This window comes from Dromiciops gliroides, chromosome 5 (genome assembly GCF_019393635.1).
Source record: "Dromiciops gliroides isolate mDroGli1 chromosome 5, mDroGli1.pri, whole genome shotgun sequence".
Lineage (NCBI taxonomy): Eukaryota > Metazoa > Chordata > Mammalia > Microbiotheria > Microbiotheriidae > Dromiciops > Dromiciops gliroides.
This window is the reverse complement of record NC_057865.1, coordinates 38043737-38066192: the sequence shown is the minus strand read 5'-3', so window position 1 is coordinate 38066192 and position 22456 is coordinate 38043737. Positions and strand designations below refer to the sequence as shown.

The 22456-nt window shown below is 46.0% G+C and overlaps 1 protein-coding gene across 1 annotated transcript in view; it reads right to left on the bottom strand.

Moving 5' to 3' along the window:
- COLQ (collagen like tail subunit of asymmetric acetylcholinesterase) overlaps positions 1-22456 on the bottom strand; it is a 38311-nt gene that overhangs the window by 12509 nt on the left and 3346 nt on the right. Inside the window, exons 2-11 of the mRNA XM_043967414.1 lie at positions 18919-19031; positions 17842-17943; positions 13680-13724; positions 13097-13123; positions 11102-11173; positions 9666-9728; positions 6889-6915; positions 5752-5796; positions 5552-5587; positions 2337-2417 (exon numbers count right to left, since the gene is read on the bottom strand). Of these exons, the coding sequence (XP_043823349.1) occupies positions 2337-2417; positions 5552-5587; positions 5752-5796; positions 6889-6915; positions 9666-9728; positions 11102-11173; positions 13097-13123; positions 13680-13724; positions 17842-17943; positions 18919-19031 (611 nt within the window). The remainder of the gene's footprint in view (positions 1-2336; positions 2418-5551; positions 5588-5751; positions 5797-6888; positions 6916-9665; positions 9729-11101; positions 11174-13096; positions 13124-13679; positions 13725-17841; positions 17944-18918; positions 19032-22456) is intronic.

Here is a 22456-nt window from a genome sequence, read left to right as displayed (position 1 = left end):
TCCACAAGAGTGATCCCTGTCACTGTGCACCAAGAGGTGCTGGCCCGGAAGCTCAGCCAATCAGCCCGCTGTCATCTGGGGAGGGGGTGTGGGATGAGCAACACATTTGGGTTGATAAGGACTTCTCCTGGAAATGATTTCATCTGACTCCTTTATCTAGCCTTCCAGTGCTCCCTCTTCTTCTGAGGCATCTTTTAAAGGGGCAATAAACTTGGAGGGAGGCAGCTGGATGGCTCAGTGGATAGGGCACTGTGCTGGAGTCAGAAGGACCCGAGTTCAAATTTGACCCCAGACATTTACTAGCTGTGTGACTCTGGGCAAGTCACTGGACCTCCATTTACCTTAATCCACTGGAGAAGGAAATGACCAACTACTCCGGTATCTTTGCCAAGAAAACCCCTTGGACAGTGTGGTCCATATTGTTACAAAAAGTAGGACACCAGTAACAACCACCACAACAAACTGGGAGCCCCAAGAGAAAAGGTACCATGAAATACTACAGGTTATGGTGGAATGAGTATTCAAGTGAGAAGGTCTGGGTTCAAATCTTGTCTTTCCTCCTTTCTCCCTGGGTGACCTTGGACAAATCACTTATACTCCCTGGGCCTCAGTTTCTTCATCTGTTAAATGAGGGGTCTAAATTAGATGACCCCTGAAGTCTTTCCAGGTCTACATTGATGACCCCACAATCGTCTCATGTCAGGAGCTCATCTTCACACAAAGTTCACGACCATTGTTTAAGAAAAGGAGCCAGAGCATCAAACTGAGTACAAATCCAACTCCCTGAACCACAACTAACTGCAGTGACAATTATTAGATGCTTATTGTGTACAGGGGCAGCTAGGTAGCAAAGTGGATAGAATGCGGGGCCTGAACTCAGGAACACTCATCTTCCTGAGTTCAAATCTGGCCTCAGTCACTAGCTGTGTGACCCTGGGGAAGTCATTTAACCCCAATTCACACACACACACACACATACACACACACACACACACACACACACACACACACACACACACACACACACACACACACAAAACCACTTTAAAAAAAGACAAGAGGGCTTTTGCCCTCCAGTTTCCCTCCAGAAACTCCCTAATTTAGCACAGAACTCAGGACAATTTGGCTCCCGTGCTTTGAAGGGTGGTGCAGAAGAGCAGGCTGTGAACACTCTAGCAAATACATTTTTAAAATTGAATGATAATAAAAATAATTTAAAAAAGAAAATTCTAGGAAGGAGGAAGGAGGCTCCAATGGGCCACCAGAGGAATGGAAATGACACGTGGATGCAGCGAGTCCACCGAGACCTTGAGCTCTTCAGGGAGGGCTGATCCGGTGGTGAGCCAGCAATGCTCACCTCTCTCCCGGTGGGCACAGGGCTCTGTGTGTGGGGGGAGGTATCTGGAGGGGCGGTGTATGGGCAGGGAGGGGTGGGTGTGCTTGGTGTAAAGCCAGGAGACCTGCCCAGCCTCATGAGAAGGTCAAACCTACCGCCGGGACCAAGGGGAGTTCATCTAATTCCATCCATTTTGTAGCCATGCTTTTACATGATACATTAAGAATGATGGCCTCTCTCCATGGGCATTATTGTTAATGTATTTGGATGTTTGCACAGACCTAGACATTTCTCCCAAATCTCATTAAATGTTGCCTCCCTCTCTGTCAGCAACGTCAACACCCACTGCTCTGAGACCCAGAGCTGCGGAGAGAGGGGCCGCGGGCAGCTCTGTCCCCACGTATCAGGGGACTGCATTGTTAATACTCTGGCCAAGGAAAGGAAAGCTCAACAAGACAAACACTCAGAGAGCTCATGTTCTAACCATGACATTGACACTTAGCTGGAAAATTAAAGCAAAGAGCCCCAGGTCAGGAGTCATCTGACCTGAAGTCAAATCCTGCCTTGGCCATTTAATGCCAGTGTGCCCTTGGGCAAGTGACCACCTCCCTCAGCCTCAGTTTCCTCATCTCTAAAATGAGGACGCCAAGGTCCCATCCAGCTCTAAATCGATGATCCTCTTAAGGCCCTGGGTTTTCCCCTTTTGATTCACTGAAACCAGGCCTTAGTGACCCGAAAAATCCATTGGACCTTGTTGGTTTGACCCAGTTTTAACTGCCCTGTCCCTGCCTGAAGGTCAAGCAGCTAGAGGTAACCCATTCAGTAATTTTCTACTGCTCTCTGGAACAAAGCGCACTGAAGTCCAGACTGAACAATATTCTCCTTCCTTCCCCAAACCAGCTCAGTTGTGTGTGTGTGCCCACACCTGGGGCCATTACACAGACTGCAGGAAGGTCACTAAAGGCAACTGAAGGGAAGAGGTAAAGTGTGGGGCTCTTACTTGCTTGCCTCGTTTTCCTGGTCTTCCCGTGGGTCCCCTGGGTCCTGATGTGCCGGGCTCTCCCTTCGGACCCATTTCTCCCTGAGGAGAAGAGATAGAGAAATCAGGAAAGGAGGAAGGAGCACTCCCAGTCAGCTGGATTCCATTCAGCAGCTCAGTAGGACGTTCTTTCCAAACCTATTCCTCACAAAGAAAAGGTGGAGGAGCGGGTGGGACATGGGAGATGGAGGACCAGTCTTCCAAGGAGAAGAGGGGAGAAGGAAATGCTGAGCAGGCGACTAAGCTGAGAGAGAACTCACACCATAGAAGTCTGGTGGCCGAATTTTGGCTGCGGGTTCCCCTTTCTACCAGGACCTGGCCGAGATGGATGGAAGACAGGAAAACCTCTGCTTCTGATTTGGAACTATTCGGCAAATGCTTGGAATAGGTTTAAAAGAACCACAAAAACTCCAAATTCTGATGTTTTCGCCCCAGCCAAATGCATCTGTGGGGCTGAAACAATCCTTGTCAGTTCCCATGATGCTCTTTCTCAGCAGGGTTTGGACGTGCCAAGCACCCTAGATCTAGCCCTTTATTAGGTCTCTTTAGAAAACTGTTTTTCCTCCCTTAGATCTGAGCTATTTTTATTTCTACCTCCTTTCTCCCCATTTATTTATTTATTTAGGGTTTTTTTGGGGGGGGGTTAGGGTGAGGTGGTGAGGGTTAAGTGACTTGCCCAAGGTCACACAGCTAGTAAGTGTCAAGTGTAGGAGGCTGGATTTGAACTAAGGTCCTCCTGAGTCCAGGGCCAGTGCTTTATCCACTGTGCCACCTAGCTGCCGCCCCCCTCCATTTATTTTAATGGAAGGAGGAGTTACTATATTTTTCTGATTTATGGCCAAAATGTGGGTGTAAGTGGGTTACAGCACATGACCAGTGATGACCTGTGTGGAAGTTGCAGAATAAGAAAGATGGTAAAGGAAATGGGTGATTGGAAAAGGTGGTGGATGGGTCATGTAACAAGAAGGAAGGATAACAGAGGGACAACCCGGGTGCCCCAATGGTGCCCTTCAAATGCCAAGGCCACCTGCATGCTGGGTAGATGTCCTCAGAAGGGCTTATGGAGGGGGCAGCTAGGTGGTGCAGTGGATAAAGCATTGGCCTTGGATTCAGGAGGACCTGAGTTCATATCCTGCCTCAGACACTTGACACTCATTAGCTGTGTGACCCTGGGCAAGTCACTTAAAAAGAAAGAAAAAAAGAAAAGAAAAGGACTTATGGGAGGAGCTGGACAAGATGGTGTCCATGTACTGTGGTCTGATCCCAGAGCCAGCTGGGTGTGGTCATAGGGTTTCAGGGTAAATATTTTTCATTAAAAGTCATGTAGGGAGGGCAGGTATAAAGGTGGTAGATATCCCTGACCAAAGACCTGCTGACTGGCCAACGTCAAATGTACCAACAGCAACAATTCAGGGTTTTCAAACAAAACCTTCAAAGGGTCTATTTCCCCCAGCATGCCCCATTTCTCCCCTATTTCCACCCAAGATTCCGTATGTCTGACGGCTTTGTCTGTTATATTTTTGGGGGGAGGAGGGGTCATTTCTACTGGAGGACAGCTCATCCTCTCTGTAAACACCCTACCAATATTCACTGATTTATAATCACCATTACAAAGACAGCCGCCCCGATATTTATCAGGCCTGCATTTTTGACATTCAGTGACATGATGGAATTCCCAGCAAGAACCAGCATATAAGAATGACAGATTTTTAAAGATTAAGCTCATAAATCTGAAATTAGTTTCAATAAGCACGATCAATACCCCGAGACTCTCCCTTGCTAAGCATCCTGCACCCTCCACTTCCAATCCCCTCCCCAATATCCCTGAACCCCCCCCCCAAAAAAGAAATCAAACCATTATTCCCTTTATTCCACTATCAGCTTTAGGTCAAAGGGAGTGAGATAATTCAAATGGATAAAAGTTAAATTTGTCGTGGTATTCAAGACATTGAAGTATCACCGACTTATCCCCTCCCCCCCTTAAATAGTTTTAAGTTCATACTTAATCTAAATAATTCGATTCTCTAAGAAACCAGTTTAAATAGAAGACTCATGAGATTTTCACATAACATCTCCAAAGCCTCTTTGTACAGAATTTATGGGGCCATAAGACAGAACAGCGTAAAGAAAACTAGACCGAGACAGCATGAAAAGTGACCCTTTTTTCCCAGAATGATAGTCCCAGAGAAATCTCTGGGGGTCCTGTCTCTCTTGGGGACTCCCTGGCCCCTGCAACACGTGTGTGTGAATGTTATTTATATTTGTATGTAACTATTCCTAGGGCTATTAGCACAAAATTCCTGCAATCCTACCCTGCCCTTCTCCAACCGGAAACAGCCAGCATTTTCTTGATCTAATTTCTCTCCCAAGACTCAATTATGGGCATCATATATGGCCCTGTCTTAAAGGACCATGCCCGAGGAAGGAGAAGAGCATCTTTCAGCTTGCTGTGGTAATTAGCATAGCTAGCAGGGAGAGATCAGTCTTGCTTGGCTCCCCTGTTTTCATTTCCATGCACTGAGCAGAAATCTCTCTAGAATGGTTTGACTCAATAAGAATAGTCTTTTTCATGGGTTATCAAGGTGGTGATGAGATGTAACATTTTATACACATAGATGATAGCCCTGCCAGCAAGATTAGACTGGAATAAAAATGTTTTAAGAATTGGAAAATGAGGCTGTAGTTTTGAACAATTGATTTCTGTTTTGGTTTTGTTTTGTTTTTGGTGAAGCAATTGGGGTTAAGTGACTTGCCCAGGGTCACACAGCTAGTAAGTGTCAAGTGTCTGAGGCCGGACCTGAACTCAGGTCCTCCTGAATCTAGGGCCAGTGCTCTATGCATTGTGCCACCTAGCTGCCCCGAGGCTGTAGTTTTAAGAAAACACTTACCAGAGAAGGATTCTATCAGTCTGTCTTACAGACAGTATCCTATGAAGGAGAGGAGGCTTAAGCCCCAAATGAGGCATTGTCATTCCCCAAACCCAGAGGAAACAGCTTCAAGTTGGTAAATCCCTTCCCTTCCCCTTTCCCTTCCCCTTTCCCTTCCCCTTTCCCTTCCCCTTTCCCTTCCCCCTTCCCTTCCCCCTTCCCTTCCCCCTTCCCTTCCCCCTTCCCTTCCCCCTTCCCTTCCCCCTTCCCTTTCCCCTTCCCTTTCCCCTTCCCCCTTCAGCTACTTACTTTTTGTCCCAGCATCCCAGGGAGACCTGGAAAACCCTGTGAAGGAAATAAAGGTGGTGATTACCCTGGGAAGGGTGATTATCTACTACAGCTGGGGAGGGAAGGAGTTCCAAATGCAGCGAGCGTGCCTTCCCCCCACCCCCAGCCCCCGTCAGGAGCTCAGCTGCTCTCCCATCTGGGTAACTGCCCCCAGTCATTACCTTTTCTCCTTTGGGGCCTAAGATGCCCTTGTCACCTTTGGAGCCCTGGGGAGAAACCACAGGAGAGACAGGTCGTGTTAATGGGAAACAATCACAGAACCCTAGATCAGAGAGTGAGGTCTGGAGGCACCTTGGAAATGGCTTGGTTCAACTGCCTCCTCTGACAAATGAGGAAACCGATGCCTGGGAGGGGAAATGACTTGCCCAAAGTCACACAGATAGTACAGCGAGTGGCGATTGGGATCTTAGACCTCTTTCTGGGTTTCAGTATCTAAGCTCCAGAGCATTCGACTTGGGGGTCATGGAGAACTGAGTTCAAATCCTGACTTACTCACTTACTAGTTGTGTGACCCTTGAGACGCCACTTAAGTGCTCTGTGCCTCAGTTTCCTCATCTGTAAAGTGAAGGAGTCAGACTCAGTACCCTCTAAGTTCCCTTCCAGCCCTAAATCTGTGATGCTGCGGCCCAGTCCTTCCTTCACTGAATAAGGACATTAATTCCCAGAGAAGAGAGCCCAGCCTCCGCAGCTCTCAGCTCCACTCCATGGCTACCTCCGAGTCTGGTGGGGTAAGCGGGGGGAGGGGGGGGCAGGGGGCGGGGACAGACCAGAGCAACCCACTAACGTGCTGTGCATCACCTGGGTGGGAGCACAAAAAATGGATGCTCCCAAGGCCAAAGAAAAGGCCAGACCGCTTGGGTCACAGCACAGAAGAGAAACTGAGGACTGAGAGGATGGGGAGATGCCGGCCCTGCCTCCCCCTGCTGCCTTCTGGCTGGGTGGTCAGGCCCAAGTGACCATCCTGTCCCCCTTCTCATCCACAGCCAGGCCTTCCTGGATCTTGTCTCTAAAGGAGACCCCAGCATCCTCATGGGGCTAAAAGTGGGGCTGATTTCCATGCAATTGTAGCCTTAGAGAGACGGGTTGAACTGACTTTCATGTAGATAGCTATGTGGTCGCTAAATATGACCTTTTAATCACTTTTCACTATGTAACATGCTAAAAAGCTGGGCTATTTTTCAGAAATGTGCAGTTTCTGTTGATGTGAATTCTTCCTCTGATACTTCTAGTCTAATCCCAAACTCCCACATGCACTTACACAACCGGTCTCTAATGGACCATCTTACTATCACACTGACCTTTTCCCCTCTGGTTCCAGGATAACCCTGAAAGAAAGCAGAAAGTGCTTTTACAGTCCACACCACCTACATGTTTGGCATAGCCTTTGAGATTGGCACGGGCAGTTCTGACTCACATGAAAGAGACCAGGGCATGCGATGGCTTAAATACATCTGCACACTGATACTAAGGTTTTTACTTGTGCCCAGGTGTGAATCTGCTGAGTTTCCACGGGTCTGAAGGAACACTGTGGTTTTCTTCTTACTCTCTATAAGGTGTAACAATGGCTTCCCTTCACACCATCTCCCCTGCCTTCCCCCCCCCCAATTCTCTTGCTCTCCTGGCATCTTTTTGCAAGAGAAACAAACAGGGCCCTCCATTGCAAGCGTGAGCCTTTTTTTCCCCTTGAACATGACCCTTGTAAATAATATTTATAGAAAGGCACTTCAGAACAGGGTGAGAAGCATCCCAGAGTTAAAGAAATGCAGCTAAAGCCATTTGCAAAGCATGAAATAGCAAACCAGAAATCTCACTGTCAGGCTTTGCCATGGCTTTGAGGTGACCTTGGGGCCTGGAAAGCTACGCCAGCAGAGCATAAGCCCTGGCAAGGTCTACAATGCTGGAAAGGTCTGGGGGATGGTCCTGGCAACAGAGCAAGGCTGGTGTCTGAGGGACAATCGAACTAAGCATGGAGAGCTTCATTACTGTTAGGAGCACTCTGGTGATAAGTTCTTCCTCCATGATGACCCATGACTTCCCTTTCTCTCTCTCTCTCTCTCTCTCTCTCTCTCTCTCTCTCTCTCTCTCTCTCTCCACACACACACACACACACACACACACACACACACACACACACACACACACACACACACTTATAAAACTTTTTGTGTCCTATGACCTTGAATAAATGAATGAAAAAGCATTTATTAAGTGCCTACTAAGCACAAAGCATCGTGCTAAGTTTCAGGGATACAAGTGAAAAAAGAAAAACAGTTCCTGGTCTCTTGGGACAACTAAGCTACTACTACTAGGACTTATATAGTCTAAAAATATTATAAAGAGAAAAGAAAAGTAACCAACTCACCCAAAAGGATTTCTTTTCTTTTTTTTTTTTTTTTTTTTTGGTGAGGCAATTGGGGTTAAGTGACTTGCCCAGGGTCACACAGCTAGTAAGTGTTAAGTGTCTGAGGCTGGATTTGAACTCAGGTCCTCTTGACTCCAGGGCCAGTGTTCTATCTACTGCGCCACCTAGCTGCCCCCAAAAGGATCTCTAGCAATGAAGATATTATTTAAAATAATATATGAATTCAATAATATAAGCAATTCATATATTATTCATAACAGCAAAACAACCAACCAACTGGGGGATGGCTGAACAGATTATGGAAACTGATTGGAATGGATGGTTTTGTGCGCTAAGAAATAACCTATATGAAAAGAATTAAAAACAAGAGACCTATTTGACTGAACAAAAAAATCAATATGTCAAGGACCCGTATTAGTGCAGCTCTATCGATAACTTAGGAGAGTCAGACAGAGAATCAGAGAGGGTAAATGAATTTTCCACAATGACCAGATGGTAGGTGTCAGAAGTGGGATTTAAACTCAGGGCTTCCAAAAGCCAAGTCCAAGACCCTATCCACTATACCATTCTGCTTTTCAATGATGAGAGCAAAATCCATAAAAATGGAAGAAAAAAAGGTTAAAGGAGAAGAAAGAGATGAAACAGCTGATTTAGCCACCAGCTTGTTAAAGTTTCAAACTGTAAATGGCAGAAGTTTGTCATTGTTTTTTTATTCTCATTTGTTCTTTTGAAAGTCTGCTTTTGCTGATTATCACTAAATTTATAATAAACAATTTTTGGGGGCAGCTAGGTGGTGAAGTGGATAGAGCACCGGCCCTGGAGTCAGGAGTACCTGAGTTCAAATCCAGCCTCAGCCACTTAACACTTACTAGCTGTGTGACCCTGGGCAAGTCACTTAACCCCAATTGCCTCACTTAAAATAATAAAAAACCAAAAACAAAAAAAAACAATTTTTTAAGAAAAATAATAGTTTGTGACAATGTCACCCTTACCAAACCTTTACTCAGAATTGGGAATAAGTAACCCCAAGGTACTCCTTTATTTCTAGACCGCCTTCTGGTGAAGGGGTTAATGAACAGTAACTGGTATGAATATGTCAAAGGAACAAGCCTGGCCACTCCATAAACAGATCATTTGTCTCTGGAGAAGTGACAGCTACTTGTAGGTCCAGCATGGAGTAAAAGGGGAGCCCAGTGAACAAACGTCGCTGGCCAGCGCCACGAGTAATACGCAATCTCTTCATGCCAGATCACACACGCTCCCCTTTAGATCATCGATTCCATACATTGGAGGCTTTTGTGCAGAAGTAGGGAAATGGGTGATAATGTCAACATGTTAACGCTTTTCTTTTTTTAAACCAGACTTGAACTTGAGGCTCCAAAAGCTCATGTGACTTGCCCCAGGACACTGCTGCTACCTGTAAGAGTCCAGGTCTCTGGATGCTAAGGAGGTCACTGATTAGGTCCAACTTGTGACACAGGGCCAAGCCTTGAAGGAATCTCAGTCACAGGGGCCTTAGAAAGGCGTCCTGAAATCTTGGAGCCATTTTCTCCACCTTTGTTCCCTCCCTTCCTTCTCCCCCTGTATTCTGCTGCTGTTTGGTAGAGAGAAGAGAGATTCACGGTCTGCCTAGTACAGCCCAGGGCCTACAGCCCAGGTGGCTTTCAACAGAGAATTAGAGAACAAAATCTGAAAACGCTCCAGTTCACCCACCTGAGAGCCCACAGATCCTCTTGGACCTGGTAACCCCATCAAGCCCAGATCACCTTTTTCGCCCTGTAGGGGTTGGAGGAGAGACAGGGAGAAAGTTAGAATTCCTAGGAGAACCAGCTGCCCAGATGCACCAGACCGCTGGTGGGCAAGGGACCTGGAGACAGCAATACCAAATGACTTGTGGACAGGGTGGACAATGTCCCCCAGATAGGCTCTCCCTTAACTGACCCCTAAAATCCCCTGAAAAGGGGGCAGCCAGGTGGCGCAGCGGATAGAGCACCAGCCCTGGAGTCAGGAGGACCTGAGTTCAAATCCAGCCTCAGACATTTAACACTTACTGGCTGTGTGACCCTGGGCAAGTCACTTAACCCAATTGCCTCACTAAAAAAAAAAAAAAAAATCCCCTGAAAAGGAGAGAAGACCTTTCATTTCCCCATGAGAGATCAGGCTAAAAATGTAAATATTCTTTCACAAGAGCAGAGCTCACTGAGTCTCAGAGCTGGAAATCCTTCCCACAAACGTCATCCAACATTTGCTTAAAGATCTCCAATGAGGGGGTACACATGCCCCACCCACTTTGTAAGAACTTAATAGGAAGCATCTTCCTCAACCCAAGCTTAAATTCACCCCCTTGGCAGCCCCAGTGGCACATATCTCCTTAGAGTTTCTTGTACTAGCTTAGGTTTCACTTCTGGCATTTTTTAAAAAGTGAGGCAATTGGGGTTAAGTGACTTGCCCAGGGTCACACAACTAGTAAGTGTTAAGTGTCTGAGGCCAGATTTGAACTCGAGTACTCCTGACTCCAGGGCTGGTGCTCTATCCACTGCCCCACCTAGCTGCCCCCACTTCTGGCATTTTTATTCTGAGCAAAGCAAAAGATAATAGGACACTATAGATTTTAGACTTGTACAGATAAGGAAACTGAGGCCCTGAGAGGCTGGCTTCCTAAAGTCACCCAGTGACCACCAGAATTCTAACCCAGCTTCTGGGAGCCAGGTATCAAAATATAGTCCAGGAAAATGTTTGTCCTGGAAATCAGTGAGGAAGTCATAGGACTTCAGAGCTGAGAAGGTCCCCTGAGGCATCTACTTTACCCTCCATCCCAGTAAAACAGAATTCCCTTGGCTGAAATCAGCCCACACCTCCCAGAGCAGCTAGGTGTCTGCTCTGTTGAGGAGGGAGCTCATCCCTTTGGGGAAAGGTCACACGGGTTATCATTCAGGATCAAACCTGTGATTCCTGACCCTCAAGCTTTCCCAGTGAGTCATGCTTCCTCTGGGTAGTCCATGGGAACGGAGCCCCAACTGAGCCCTGGGGAGATAGATCCCTCTTCAAGAAAAGATGATGCCCTTGCAGATAATCTGTCCTCCCTCCTCCTCGTCCCTCTGCTGGCACACAAAGGACACAACATGGGGTCCGAGGGGCTCAGCACTTACCTGAGGTCCAGTAGGGCCTGGCCAGCCAACAGGCCCAGGCATTCCAGGGGCTCCTGGAGGGCCGGGTCTACCCTTCAAAGACCAACAACAAGAGTCAGGACAACGGGATTAGCTTCCCTCCAGTGCTGGAGTCATCATGACAGGGACATTTTAAGGTTCCGCCTTATCTAACGATCAGGATTAAGCTTCCCATTTTACAGATGAGAAAACTGAAGCTCAGAAAAATTATGCGATTTTCCCGTGGTCACACAGCTGTTAAAGGCTAGAGGCAGGACACAAACCCAAGCACATCTTCTCTGCCTACTCCATGCATGTACATGGAGTCAGGCTGGGGAGAAGGAAGGGAATTGGACTCCCTCAGATCAAAGCTCCTAGTTCCCCTAGGACTCCTAAGAATTCACAAAGGATTTATCTGTGTGGCCAAAATCTTAGGCACGCTCACCTCCTATGCCCTGGCTGACACCTGGCAAAAATTCTTAATTTTTTCTGTCACTGACCCTTTGGTAGTCTGGTAAATTTCTCAGAAGATTTGTTTTTTTAAGTGAGGCAATTGGGGTTAAGTGACTTGCCCAGGGTCACACAGCTCAGATTATTTTTAAATGCATAAAATAAAGTACACAGGATAACAGAGGAAATTATGTTGACATCATTATCCAAATATTTTTTAAAAAGCTCAGGACATGAACCCCAAGTTAAGAACTGCCATGTAGGACCTGCTGACTGCGTCTACTTGGAAAACATAGTGGGGAAGGGAGAAAAGTCATACGGGTCTTCTGGTTCTGCTTTTGCCCAGGAACTTTCCCTACCCCTCTCCTCAGGGGGCTCCTCCCAAGCTGGCACCCTGGAGGGCTGGGGAGAAGTGGGCAGTATCTTTGGCTGCACCAGGAGGGAGAGAGCCCAGCAAAAGGGGGATTGGAAGCAATGGGGAGAAGGAACGTGGAGCCACTGTTGTTTATAAGCTAAGAAACAGACCTGAAGGGCTCTTATTGAAAATGATTTCCTTTAGATAAAGACGAGCTTGGCCAGGAAATTGAAGTAATTGTGGATTTGTAACCTCATTTATTGTGCCTCCCTTGGTCACCAAGACCTAACCTTCCAACGCCAGAATCCACTGGCCACAGAGAGTAAGGATGAACCTTTGCCTTTTCTCACTCGCTTGTCGCCCTAGTAACCAGTGCCTTGTTCAACCCGGAGTTTGGTTATTCACCGTGAACTTAAACGAACCCTATTTATTTCATCTGGGGAAAGACAACACCCCCCAGTCCCCTTCAGGTTGCCCAGTGCTTTATTCCTCTTTAACTGGCCGGTTCAGAAGAACCAGCCCTGTTACTGGTTTGGAGCCAGAGGCTAATGAAGTGAGGGAGTCTATGCAGGTTGGGCAGGATGGCCTAACTATGGCTCGAGGTTTAAGTTCAGGCTACTAAGGTGGTGGGTGTATCCCCTGGTTCCACTGGAGACTCCACCATGTCTTGTTCAGTGTCTATACCAAGTATGGCTAAGGGGCATGTGGCACATCACTGTGACCAAGGTGATTTCATCCTGGTAGCACCATGGCTATCCACGCCTGCCAACAGCGCTGGTGTTGAAAGAAGCGAATTCCTGGTGGTCAACAAAAATAAAGATGGAGGGAGGGAAGGAAGGAAGGAAGAGAGAAGGAAGGAGATGGGAAGGAGGGAGAGAGGGAGGGAGGGAAGAGAGAAGGGAGGAAGGGAAGGAGGGAGGGAAGGAGGAATGGAGGGAAGAAAGAAAGAAGGAAGGAAGGGAGGAAGGAAGGAAGGAAGGAAGGGAGGGAGGAAGGAAGGAAGGAAGGAAGGAAGGAAGGAAGGAAGGAAGGAAGGAAGGAAGGAAGGAAGGAAGGAAGGAAGGAAGGAAGGAAGGAAGGAAGGAAGGAAGGAAGGAAGGAATGGAGAGAGGGAAGGAAGGAAGGAAGGAAACAAACAAACAAAGCCAGAACTGGGCTATTCAGATGAGACTGACCCAGAAGAATGCACTTACCTTTCTTCCTGGCCGGCCAAGCTCCCCCTATGGAAGGAAAGGGCATGTCAGCTAAGCTAGAGTGGCAGAGGGGCTCATGAGGCAATGACTCTTTAGATTCATATGCTCACGTTCTCTGCTTAGGGTCATGGATCTAGAACTGGAAGAGAACTTCTCTGTCATCTGCTCCATCTGTGTCCACTGCACCTCTGCAGGCTGTCGCTAGGCAGAAGAAGGGCTCTAAATTCTCCTGGGTAACATAGTGTAGGCTTCTCCAGTGGAACCGGGGACTATGAGAAACCCCTGGTGGTGGCCTGCCTTCCCTTGGCCTGTGTCCTATTTGTCACCAGTGACAGCATCTATTGTAGCCTGTGCATCCCAGCTTACTCCTGGCTGTTAGGGGACAGAAGGCTCTGCGTTGACTTTCAGCGGTGCCCTTCCTTACACCCCTGGAGAAGATTTCTAACCCTCCTTTGGTAACACAGCAATGTCTCACTACCCTTAAAGGCCCAAATCTGAGTGAATCAGTCCTTGCCCCTCCCATACACACACACACACACACTCACACATACAAGTCTAGGAGGAAGAAAAAGCCAGTACTTACTTTTTCCCCTTTTGGTCCTCTCACTCCAGGAATCCCTGGGGGACCCTACATGAGGGGGAAAGCAACGTTTAACAAGCGTAGAGGGCATCTTCATGCACAGATTCCATTTCCCACTATGCTTGTGGATGAGAGAACCTCATTGGAAGAATAAGGTCAGTCTGTGGACCCTTTCCTTACAAAAGCAGTCATAAAGCCAGCCCTGGAGCACCTTGGGAAGGTCCTGGGATTGGAATCAGGAGATCGAATCTGTTCTCTTGCTTTCTCTCTGTATAACTTTAGGCAAGTCAACTCACCTCTCTAGGCCCCAGTTTTCTCATCTGTAAAATTAGGAGATTGGGTTCAGTGACCTCTATGTTCTCTCCCAACTCCAGATTTACAGTCTGTGACCCTTTGAGGCAGGGCTCAGGAGGGTAACCATTATATGTCCTGTGGCCATGCTTTCTGTGGCAGACACATAGCCCCAGGAAATAACCCCAAGTTCCAACAGAACAAACTCTTCCCGACTCATCCTCCTCCTTTCTGTGTCTGCTCGAGTTCCATTCTGGACTTTGTTTTTACATGTAAAGATGGTTTTCAACATTTGTTTCCATAAGATTTTTAGTTTCAATTTTTTTTCTCCCTTCCTCCCTTCCTTCTCCCCTCCCCCAGACAGAAAGCAATTTGATGTAGATTATATATGTACAATCACATTAAACATATTCCTGCATTAGTCATGTTGTGAAAGAAGAATTAGAACACAAGGGAAAAACCTCAATAAATAAAAAAACAGCCCCAAAGTATAAACAATATGGTTCAATCTACATTTAGAATCCACAATTTTTTTTTTCTGGATATGGAGAAAATTTTCCATCATGAGTTCTTTGGAATTGTCTTGGATCATTGCACCACTGAGAGCCAAGTCTATCACAGGTGATTATCATACAATGTTGCTGTTACTGTGTACAACCTTCTCCTGGTTTCTCTCACTTCACTCAGCAGTCCACTTAAGTCTTTCCAGATTTTTCTGAAATCTGCCTGCTCATTATTTCTTACAGTACAATAGTATTCCATTACATTCATATACCACAACTTGTTCAGCCATTCCCCAATTGATGGGCATCCCCTCGATTTCCAATTCTTTGCCACCACAAAGAGAACTGCTAGAAATATTTTTGTACATGTGGGTCCTTTTCCCTTTTCTATGATCTCTTTGGGATACAGACCTAGTAGTGGTATTACTGGGTCAAAGGGTATGCACATGGACTTTGTTTTTACAAGACTCCCACACTGACCACCCTCACACATTTCCTGCTCCTACCTCCAACTTCCTGAGGCAGAAACTTCCCCATGTTTTACTTCCCTTTCTAGGCTATTGGTGACCTCTGGGCACTGAACATCTGAAGAGGCATAAAATGAGAACATGTGCTTGTGACTCCTATCACAACAGCTATTTTACCCAAGCTTTCCCAGTCTGTGTCCAACTAGGAAATCAGGCTTTGGTCACAGCAAAAGCTCGCTTCTTGGAGTTCCCCAGGCCCAGCCTAAATCAGCAGTGGCCAGAGGAACTGTCCTGCTCTCTGCATCATCAATAAAATGCCTTCTTCAAACTAGAGGCGTCATCCAAGAAAACTTGGCCTTTTTCTTCCCTGGGTCAGCCACAGAGCTGAGACTAGCTCTGGCTTAGAAATGAGGAGTCCTGCAGAGTGAGCAATACCGTTGCTTCTAATGACCCTTCCAAGGGAGATGCTATTTTCTGCTCTGCCTGTCTGGGAGAGGCTTCCACAGCTAATTGCCTTTTAAAGTCCCCAGAATGGGAGTGGGGGGTGGGCTGGGCATGGGGCAGAAGCCCATCAAAATTCCCAGCCCCCATTACTGAAGCCTGAGACCTTTATGCTGACTGAGAATCCTCTTTGAATCATGGAGATGAAGAGGTTTGGTCAGGCTGACAAAGACGTGGCCCTTCCCCACCCTCACCCCCACATTACTTTGGGGGCTTTCATCACATGTTTAAGGCAGCAGAACAGCTCACTTTTCACGAGGGCTGCAGTCAACAAGCATTCCAGAACCATGGAACTAGAAGAGGGCTCAAGAATAATCTGTTTTATTTTATGTGAGCTAGAGGTTCTAGAAATATTTGTGCTTTCTTTCATTCCAGCTGAAGGTTCTAAAGTAATCTGTTTTCTTTTACGTGCGCTCAAGGGTTCTAGAACAGTGCAGGTTTTCTTTCACTCAAATGACAGGTTCTAGCACATTCTGAGATCTCAGGTCAACAGGGCACAGCCTGGCGAGGCAACTAGTGTAAATACTCTGAGCTCCATTTTACAGATGAGGAAACTGAGGGACGTTAAGTAAACTGCTATATCACCCCCCACCCAATTCAATAAATTCCAGTGCCTCCCATTAGCTCCCTGCATAACCCAGCCCCTTCCTACCTTCCAAGTTTTCTTATCCCTCACTCCCCTCTGTGACACTGACCTCCTGGGTGTGCCACAAACAAGACCCTCCATCTCTTGGCTCTGGCTCTCCCCCAGGTCTGAGATACTATCCCCCCTCATCTCTGCCCCCTGGCTCTTCTGGCTTTCTTCAGGTCCCAGTTAAGATCTCACCTTGCATAGTTCTTCACTCTAGTGCCTTCCCTCTGACATTACCTCCAAGTCATTCTGTCTCCATCTTGTTTGTCCCTAGTCGTTTGCATACGTCTCCTTGGCTAGATTGGGACCTCCCTGAGGCAGGGACGGTTTTTGCGTTTCTTTGTATTCCTAGCACTTAGCACAGTGTCTAGCACACTCAAGACTTCAAAGCTTGCTGATCTGCCTTGCCCAGGGTCACACAGAGAACAAATGGTAAAGCTGAGATCTGAACCCAAGTCTAGCATTTTCCCACTGTGCCGGGATATTATTATTATTATTATTATTATTATTATTATTATTATTATTATTATTATTATTATGTTATTTTGCTTGTTCATTCATTCATTTATTTATTTAGAATTGTTATTTTCCCATATGACATGTAAAAACAAATTTTAACATCAATTTTATGTCAGAATATTGTTAATGCTCATAATAAAAAGCTCTTCATGTAGTAAGAGATGCAGAGGCATCCATTCACATGCAAGCATTCATAGAAGCTCTGAGGCAGAGCCAGGGCTGGCCTAGGATCTCTGCTGCTCTGGCATTAGTCTCTGTGCCCACAAAAGGAGATGCATTTGATTCTGACCCAGAACTTTAATGCTTCCCACTTGTGAAAGCAGAAATTGAAACCCCAGGACCAAGGAAGGGCCTATTTGCCTGCACTCAAAAGAGATATTTTCATCAGTTGCCTTGGAAAGAATCTCTATTAAAAATAATCACTCACAAGCTGGAGAGAGGTCCTGGGCCCAAGAACTTTGAGAGAGTGGATGTGGAGATTAGGGAGGTAACAAGCATTGGTGTGCTCAGCATGTATCAGGTACTAAGACTACAATGACAAAAATGAAACTGGTCTTGCCTCAAGAGAGTCTCACTGGCTCTTACACATTCCTTTATCTATTTCATATTTTCACTTTATTGCCTCTGCCAGCTCCTTAGTTTCCTTCTTCACTTTTATGGAGAAGGGCCCTTGATGCTAATCCTCAGGAGTACCCTGAGGATGGGAGCCAGAGGAAAGCTCCCCAGATCTCCAGTTCTATGCATACCTCCCTGATCCAAGGTGGTGGGGAAAGGTCAAGAAAGGGAATTTGCCTTCCAGCCAAACTGGGTAACTTGCTCCTCCTCTAACTCAGCGTGTTACTTCCTGTAGAAGCATTTTCCATGCCTGTCATGCCTTCCTTCCTCAGTGTAGCTTTTCCTGATCCTGCCAGCTATAAGGATACCCTCCTTCCCCAAACCTTCTTTTAGCATTTTGTCCAGATCTTTTCTTGGACCCAGCCTTGCATTAGTCTTCTCCACATACACACTATATTTTCCTTTTAGATGTAAGCTCCTTGAAGGCAGGAGCTGGGGTTTTTTGTTTGTTTGTTTGTTTTTTGGTTTTTGTAGAATGTGAGCTCTGTGAAGACAGGGATCCCATTCATTTTAGAATTGTCTCCCCAGTGCCTAGCATAATATTCCTGAGCACAGCAGGTACTTCATAAAGATTTGTCAAATTAGATTTCATTGAATGTATCTTAGAGCCAATAGAGGGCCCAGAAGATGATAATAACCTGGGGGCCTGGAGGTCCAGGGGGGCCAAACGATTCTTGAACACATGGAGACTGGGTTGTCCGTAGCTCTAGAAAGAAGTCTGGCATATCTGGGGACAGAAGCTACAACAGAAAACAATATAGAGGATGAAAGGTTAGAGCTAGCATCCAAGTGACACAGTCACCAACTCATTAGATGGGTCTCCTCAAAAACTAGCCAGTCACCCATTCCCTTGCTGGTTTCCAGCCTTCTCCTGCCACACCTTTTGTGTTCCTGGGATCTTTAAAAGCAAGGATGGTCAATGGCAACTTCTAAAGAAGTGAGGAAGTTCTATCTCTGCATTTATGTTACAGGGGTTTTGTTTTTCATTTGTTTGGGTTTTTTTTCGTTGATGGGAAGGAGGTAAGGTGGGAGAAAAAAATCAATGTTTGTTCATTGAGGGAAAATTTTATTTTCAGCAAGTTAGGGGATTTGTTGCAGTGCCTTTCATGGCAAATCTGGGAGCTTCCTGCAGGGCCTGAAAGCCCCAAGGAGTGGGGCACAGACATCTTGAGAGTTATATATTCCTTTTAGCTTAAAGTTCCCTACCCTGAGATGGAGGTCCCAGACAACAGTAATGGGATACTGGGATGGATCAGCATCCTTTGCTTTCCTAAAATGGTTGACATATTTAGGCAATGAGAATTTTACTGGCCAGGAGATATTTAAGGCAGAAAAAAAGCAAAGAAGGAAATTATACTTCAGAGGTAAAGCTGACAGGAGCTGAGAAAATGGAAAGTTATAGGTGTGCTTCACTTCTTTTCAGGGGCATCTGCTCCAGAGAAACACTGATGACTTTGCAATTCAGAATAACAAATGAGAAGAAATTTCCTACAACAGTTGATATCTTAAACAGGGAGCCCCCCCAAATTCCCTAACTCTTGGAGAAACAAGCCAACACCCAAACCTATAGAACACATCTACTTTCAGGGACCAATCTGAAGAGTCAGGGTAGCAATGTCTTTGTGGTGATCAGGCCAAGGCCCTGGCAACAGAGAGCTTCTTGTTTGGTGAAGAATCCTGTAACATCCTCCTCAAACAAGTTCTGAAATACTCACAGAACTCCGGCTCCCTCTGAAAAATGGCGGTGGAAACATTGGTGGCGGCGGAGGGCTCAGCAGGCAGCATCCTTTCTGACTCCCTCGCTTCTTCTCTTCCAGACCGGGAAGGGCTGCATAAAGAAAGATGTCTCTCAGTGTCAGGATGTGGCAAAGAAGGGTTAAAGTCAGGCTTCTGGGCTTCACAAGGGCCATTTCATTGGATTCCGGTCCATTGGGATGAGACCATCTATATGATTCATAAAATGCTTTATATTGGGCTTGATTAAGACGTTGGTAAATATATTGATCCATTGGGTCACATATGATAATTCTATCCCCAATATTTATTGAGCACATACTAAAAAACAACCAACCAACAGCATTGAGGAGTTTGTAGTAATAATAAAGATGATTACTCACAGCATTTAATGAAAGTGGTGAAAATGATTAACACCCCCTATTTAACAAATGGGGAAACTGAGGCTCGAAGAAATGAGGTGACTGGTCCAAGGTCACACAGACAGGAAATGGCACAGCTGAGACTACAGCCCTACTCTCCTAATGACAAGGCCAAAGCTCTTTCCACTATTTTATTCAATTCAACAAACTTTTACTAAGTGCCCACTATGTTCCAGGAGCTACACTGTGCTGTTTAAAACCAAGGTGGGGGGGTGGATGGCTAGGTGACGCAGTGGATAAAGCACCAGCCCTGGATTCAGGAGTACCTGAGTTCAAATCCAGCCTCAGACACTTGACACTTACTAGCTGTGTGACCCTGGGCAAGTCACTTAACCCCCATTGCCCCGCAAAACAACAACAACAACAACAACAACAAAAAACCAAGAGGAGACAAGCACTGAACACAAGTAATATTGGTATGAGGCAGTCTATGCAACATTCATGGTATAAATGAAGAGTTCAGAGGAGGGAAGAAGGATCCCTTCTAGCTGGAGAGATCAGGGAATCTATCAGAGGACAGAGTATTTGAACTGGGACTTAAGACTGGGGTTCTTAACTTGGATAGACTTCAGGGCGTCTGTGACCTTGGAGGGAGAAAAAAATTACATCTTTATTTTCATGAACCTTTGTAACCATGCCTATGTATTTTATTTAATGCATTTAAAAGCGTGATTCTGAGGGGTCCACAAGTTCACCAGATTGTACCAAAGGAGTCCATGGCATAACAAGGGAAAGAACCCAGAGGCAGGGATGGGAGCAGGAGAGGCAGAGCTGGGACTAAGGATAAGAAAGGTAGGCAATTCTCTGGAACACTACTGGACACAGGAGCACACAACAAAGGATATCTTCCCTTATTTTTCATAAATGCATTTACATTTAAGGCCAGAAAATCCCACGCTTTGTAGAACATAGGTATTTTTTGTGATAACACTGAATACTTGACACCCCGCCCCCACTGGCCAGCAAGGCACAAGGGAAACAATTTTTGAACCTTGCCCAGGGAGCACAAATGCCTTGTCTGGGCTCTTGGAAGGAGGGATAGTAGGCTAAAAGGATGGTAAGAGCAGAGCAAAGAGCAGGAAATATTACCACAGCAGGGAAGTCAATTCAGAGTGTGGAAGTAGGAGGAGAGGAGGAGGGAAGGGAAGGGAGAGGGCTGAGGGGGAAAGGAGAGAGGAGGGAGCAGGTGCAGCTGTTTGCACTAGAAGAGTGCACTAGTGTTTCTGTTTTTGCCAGTAACTGCACATTGCTGGTATACTTAAAGTGACACAAGTGATAGTCACTGCTGGGGTATTTGAGACTGCAATTCTACAGCTTGGCCCAGTAAGGGGAAAGAGAGGGATAGAATCCGATAAGGGGTGGGGGTGGGGCAACAAATGGCAAAAGTTAGGTCCTCAGGGTGTTTCCCTTCTTTGTGTATAAGGGTATCTGGCTGGGATGTTGTGGCATTCTGTGTTCTATACATTACACAATCTCTCCCTCAACAGAAGGACGCAGAGTACCACAATTCAGATACACCATTTGAGACAAAATTTGACCCTATAGATTTCATCATAGTTTGAGCCCTATGGGAAGGGGGTAGGGAGGCACCAACAACCAGGACTCTCATTCGCTGTATTACCCCATTTCAGTCTTTTCCATACCATCTCACATGGTCAAGGCCTGTCAATTTCACCTTGGGCAGCATCTCTTGTCAATTTCACCTCTGCAGCATCTCTTTGTCAATTTCACCCCCTGCAGCATCTCTCCCCTTCTCTCTTCTGACACTGCCACCTCCCTGATAACAGATCTGCCTTCATCACTTCACTCCTGGACTATTCAATAGCTGCTGGGGCCTCTGCCTACCTCAAGCCCTTCCCCGCTCCAATTCATCCTTCACTCACTCAGCTGTGAAAGTGATTTTCCTAATGCACAATTCTGACCATGTCACCCCTCCTACTCAGTAAATTCCAGTGACTTTCTATCACCTCCAGAATCAAATACAAAAAACCCTTCATATCCTAGGTCTCTCCTACCTTTCCAGACTTCTTACACCTTACACTTCAATACATCCTCTTCAATCCAATGACACTGACCAGGAGGTCAGTCCCTGCCTGTTTCATGAACAGCACCCTTCAACCCCTGGCTCTGGGCATTTTCTCCATGCCTGGACTGATTTCCCTCCTCCACTCTGCCTACTGCCTTCCTTGGCTTCTTTTAAGTACCAACTAAAATCCTACCTTCTACAGAAAGTCTTCCCCAACCCCTCTTGATTCTAGTACCTTTCCTCTGTTAATTACAGGCATAACCTGTTTTACTGCACTTCATTTCATTGCCCTTTGCAGATATTGTTGTTTTTTACAGTTTGAAGGTTTGTGGCAACCCTGCCTCAAGCAAGTTTATTGGTGCCACTTTTCTTTTTTTTTTTATTGGTGCCATTTTTCAAACAGCATGTGCTCACATCGTGTCTTTGTGTCAAATTTTGGTAATTCTCAAAATATTTTAAACCTTCTCATTATTATTATTATATGTTATGGTGATCCATGATCTGTGATCTTTGGTGTTATTATTGTAATTGTGTTGGGGTACATAAATGGTATGTGCTCTGACTTCCACCAACCAGCCATTCCCCATGTCTCTCCCTCTCCTTGGGCCTCCCTGTTCCCTGAGACACAACAATATTGAAATGAGGCCAATTAATAACCCTACAATGGCCTCTAGGGGTTCATGTGAAAGGAAGAGTCAAACTTCCTTGTTATCTTATTCTAAATTGTCACAGCCACCCCTACCTTGAGCAACCACCACCTGATTGATTGTCAGCAGCCATCAACATCAAGGCAAGACCCTCCACCAATAAAGGTTACAATTCACTAAAGGTTCAGATGATGGTTAGCATTTTTTAGCAATAAATTATTTTAAAATCAAGGTTTGTACATTTTTTTGGACATAATATTATTGCAACTTGACACATCACAGCATGGTGTAAACAAAACTTTTAGATGTACTAGGAAGCCAAAGAATTTGTGTGACTCGTTTCATTGCCACGGTCTAGAACGGAGACTGCATTAGTTCTGTGGCATGCCTGTATTTCCTATTTATCCTCTATGCATCTTGTTTG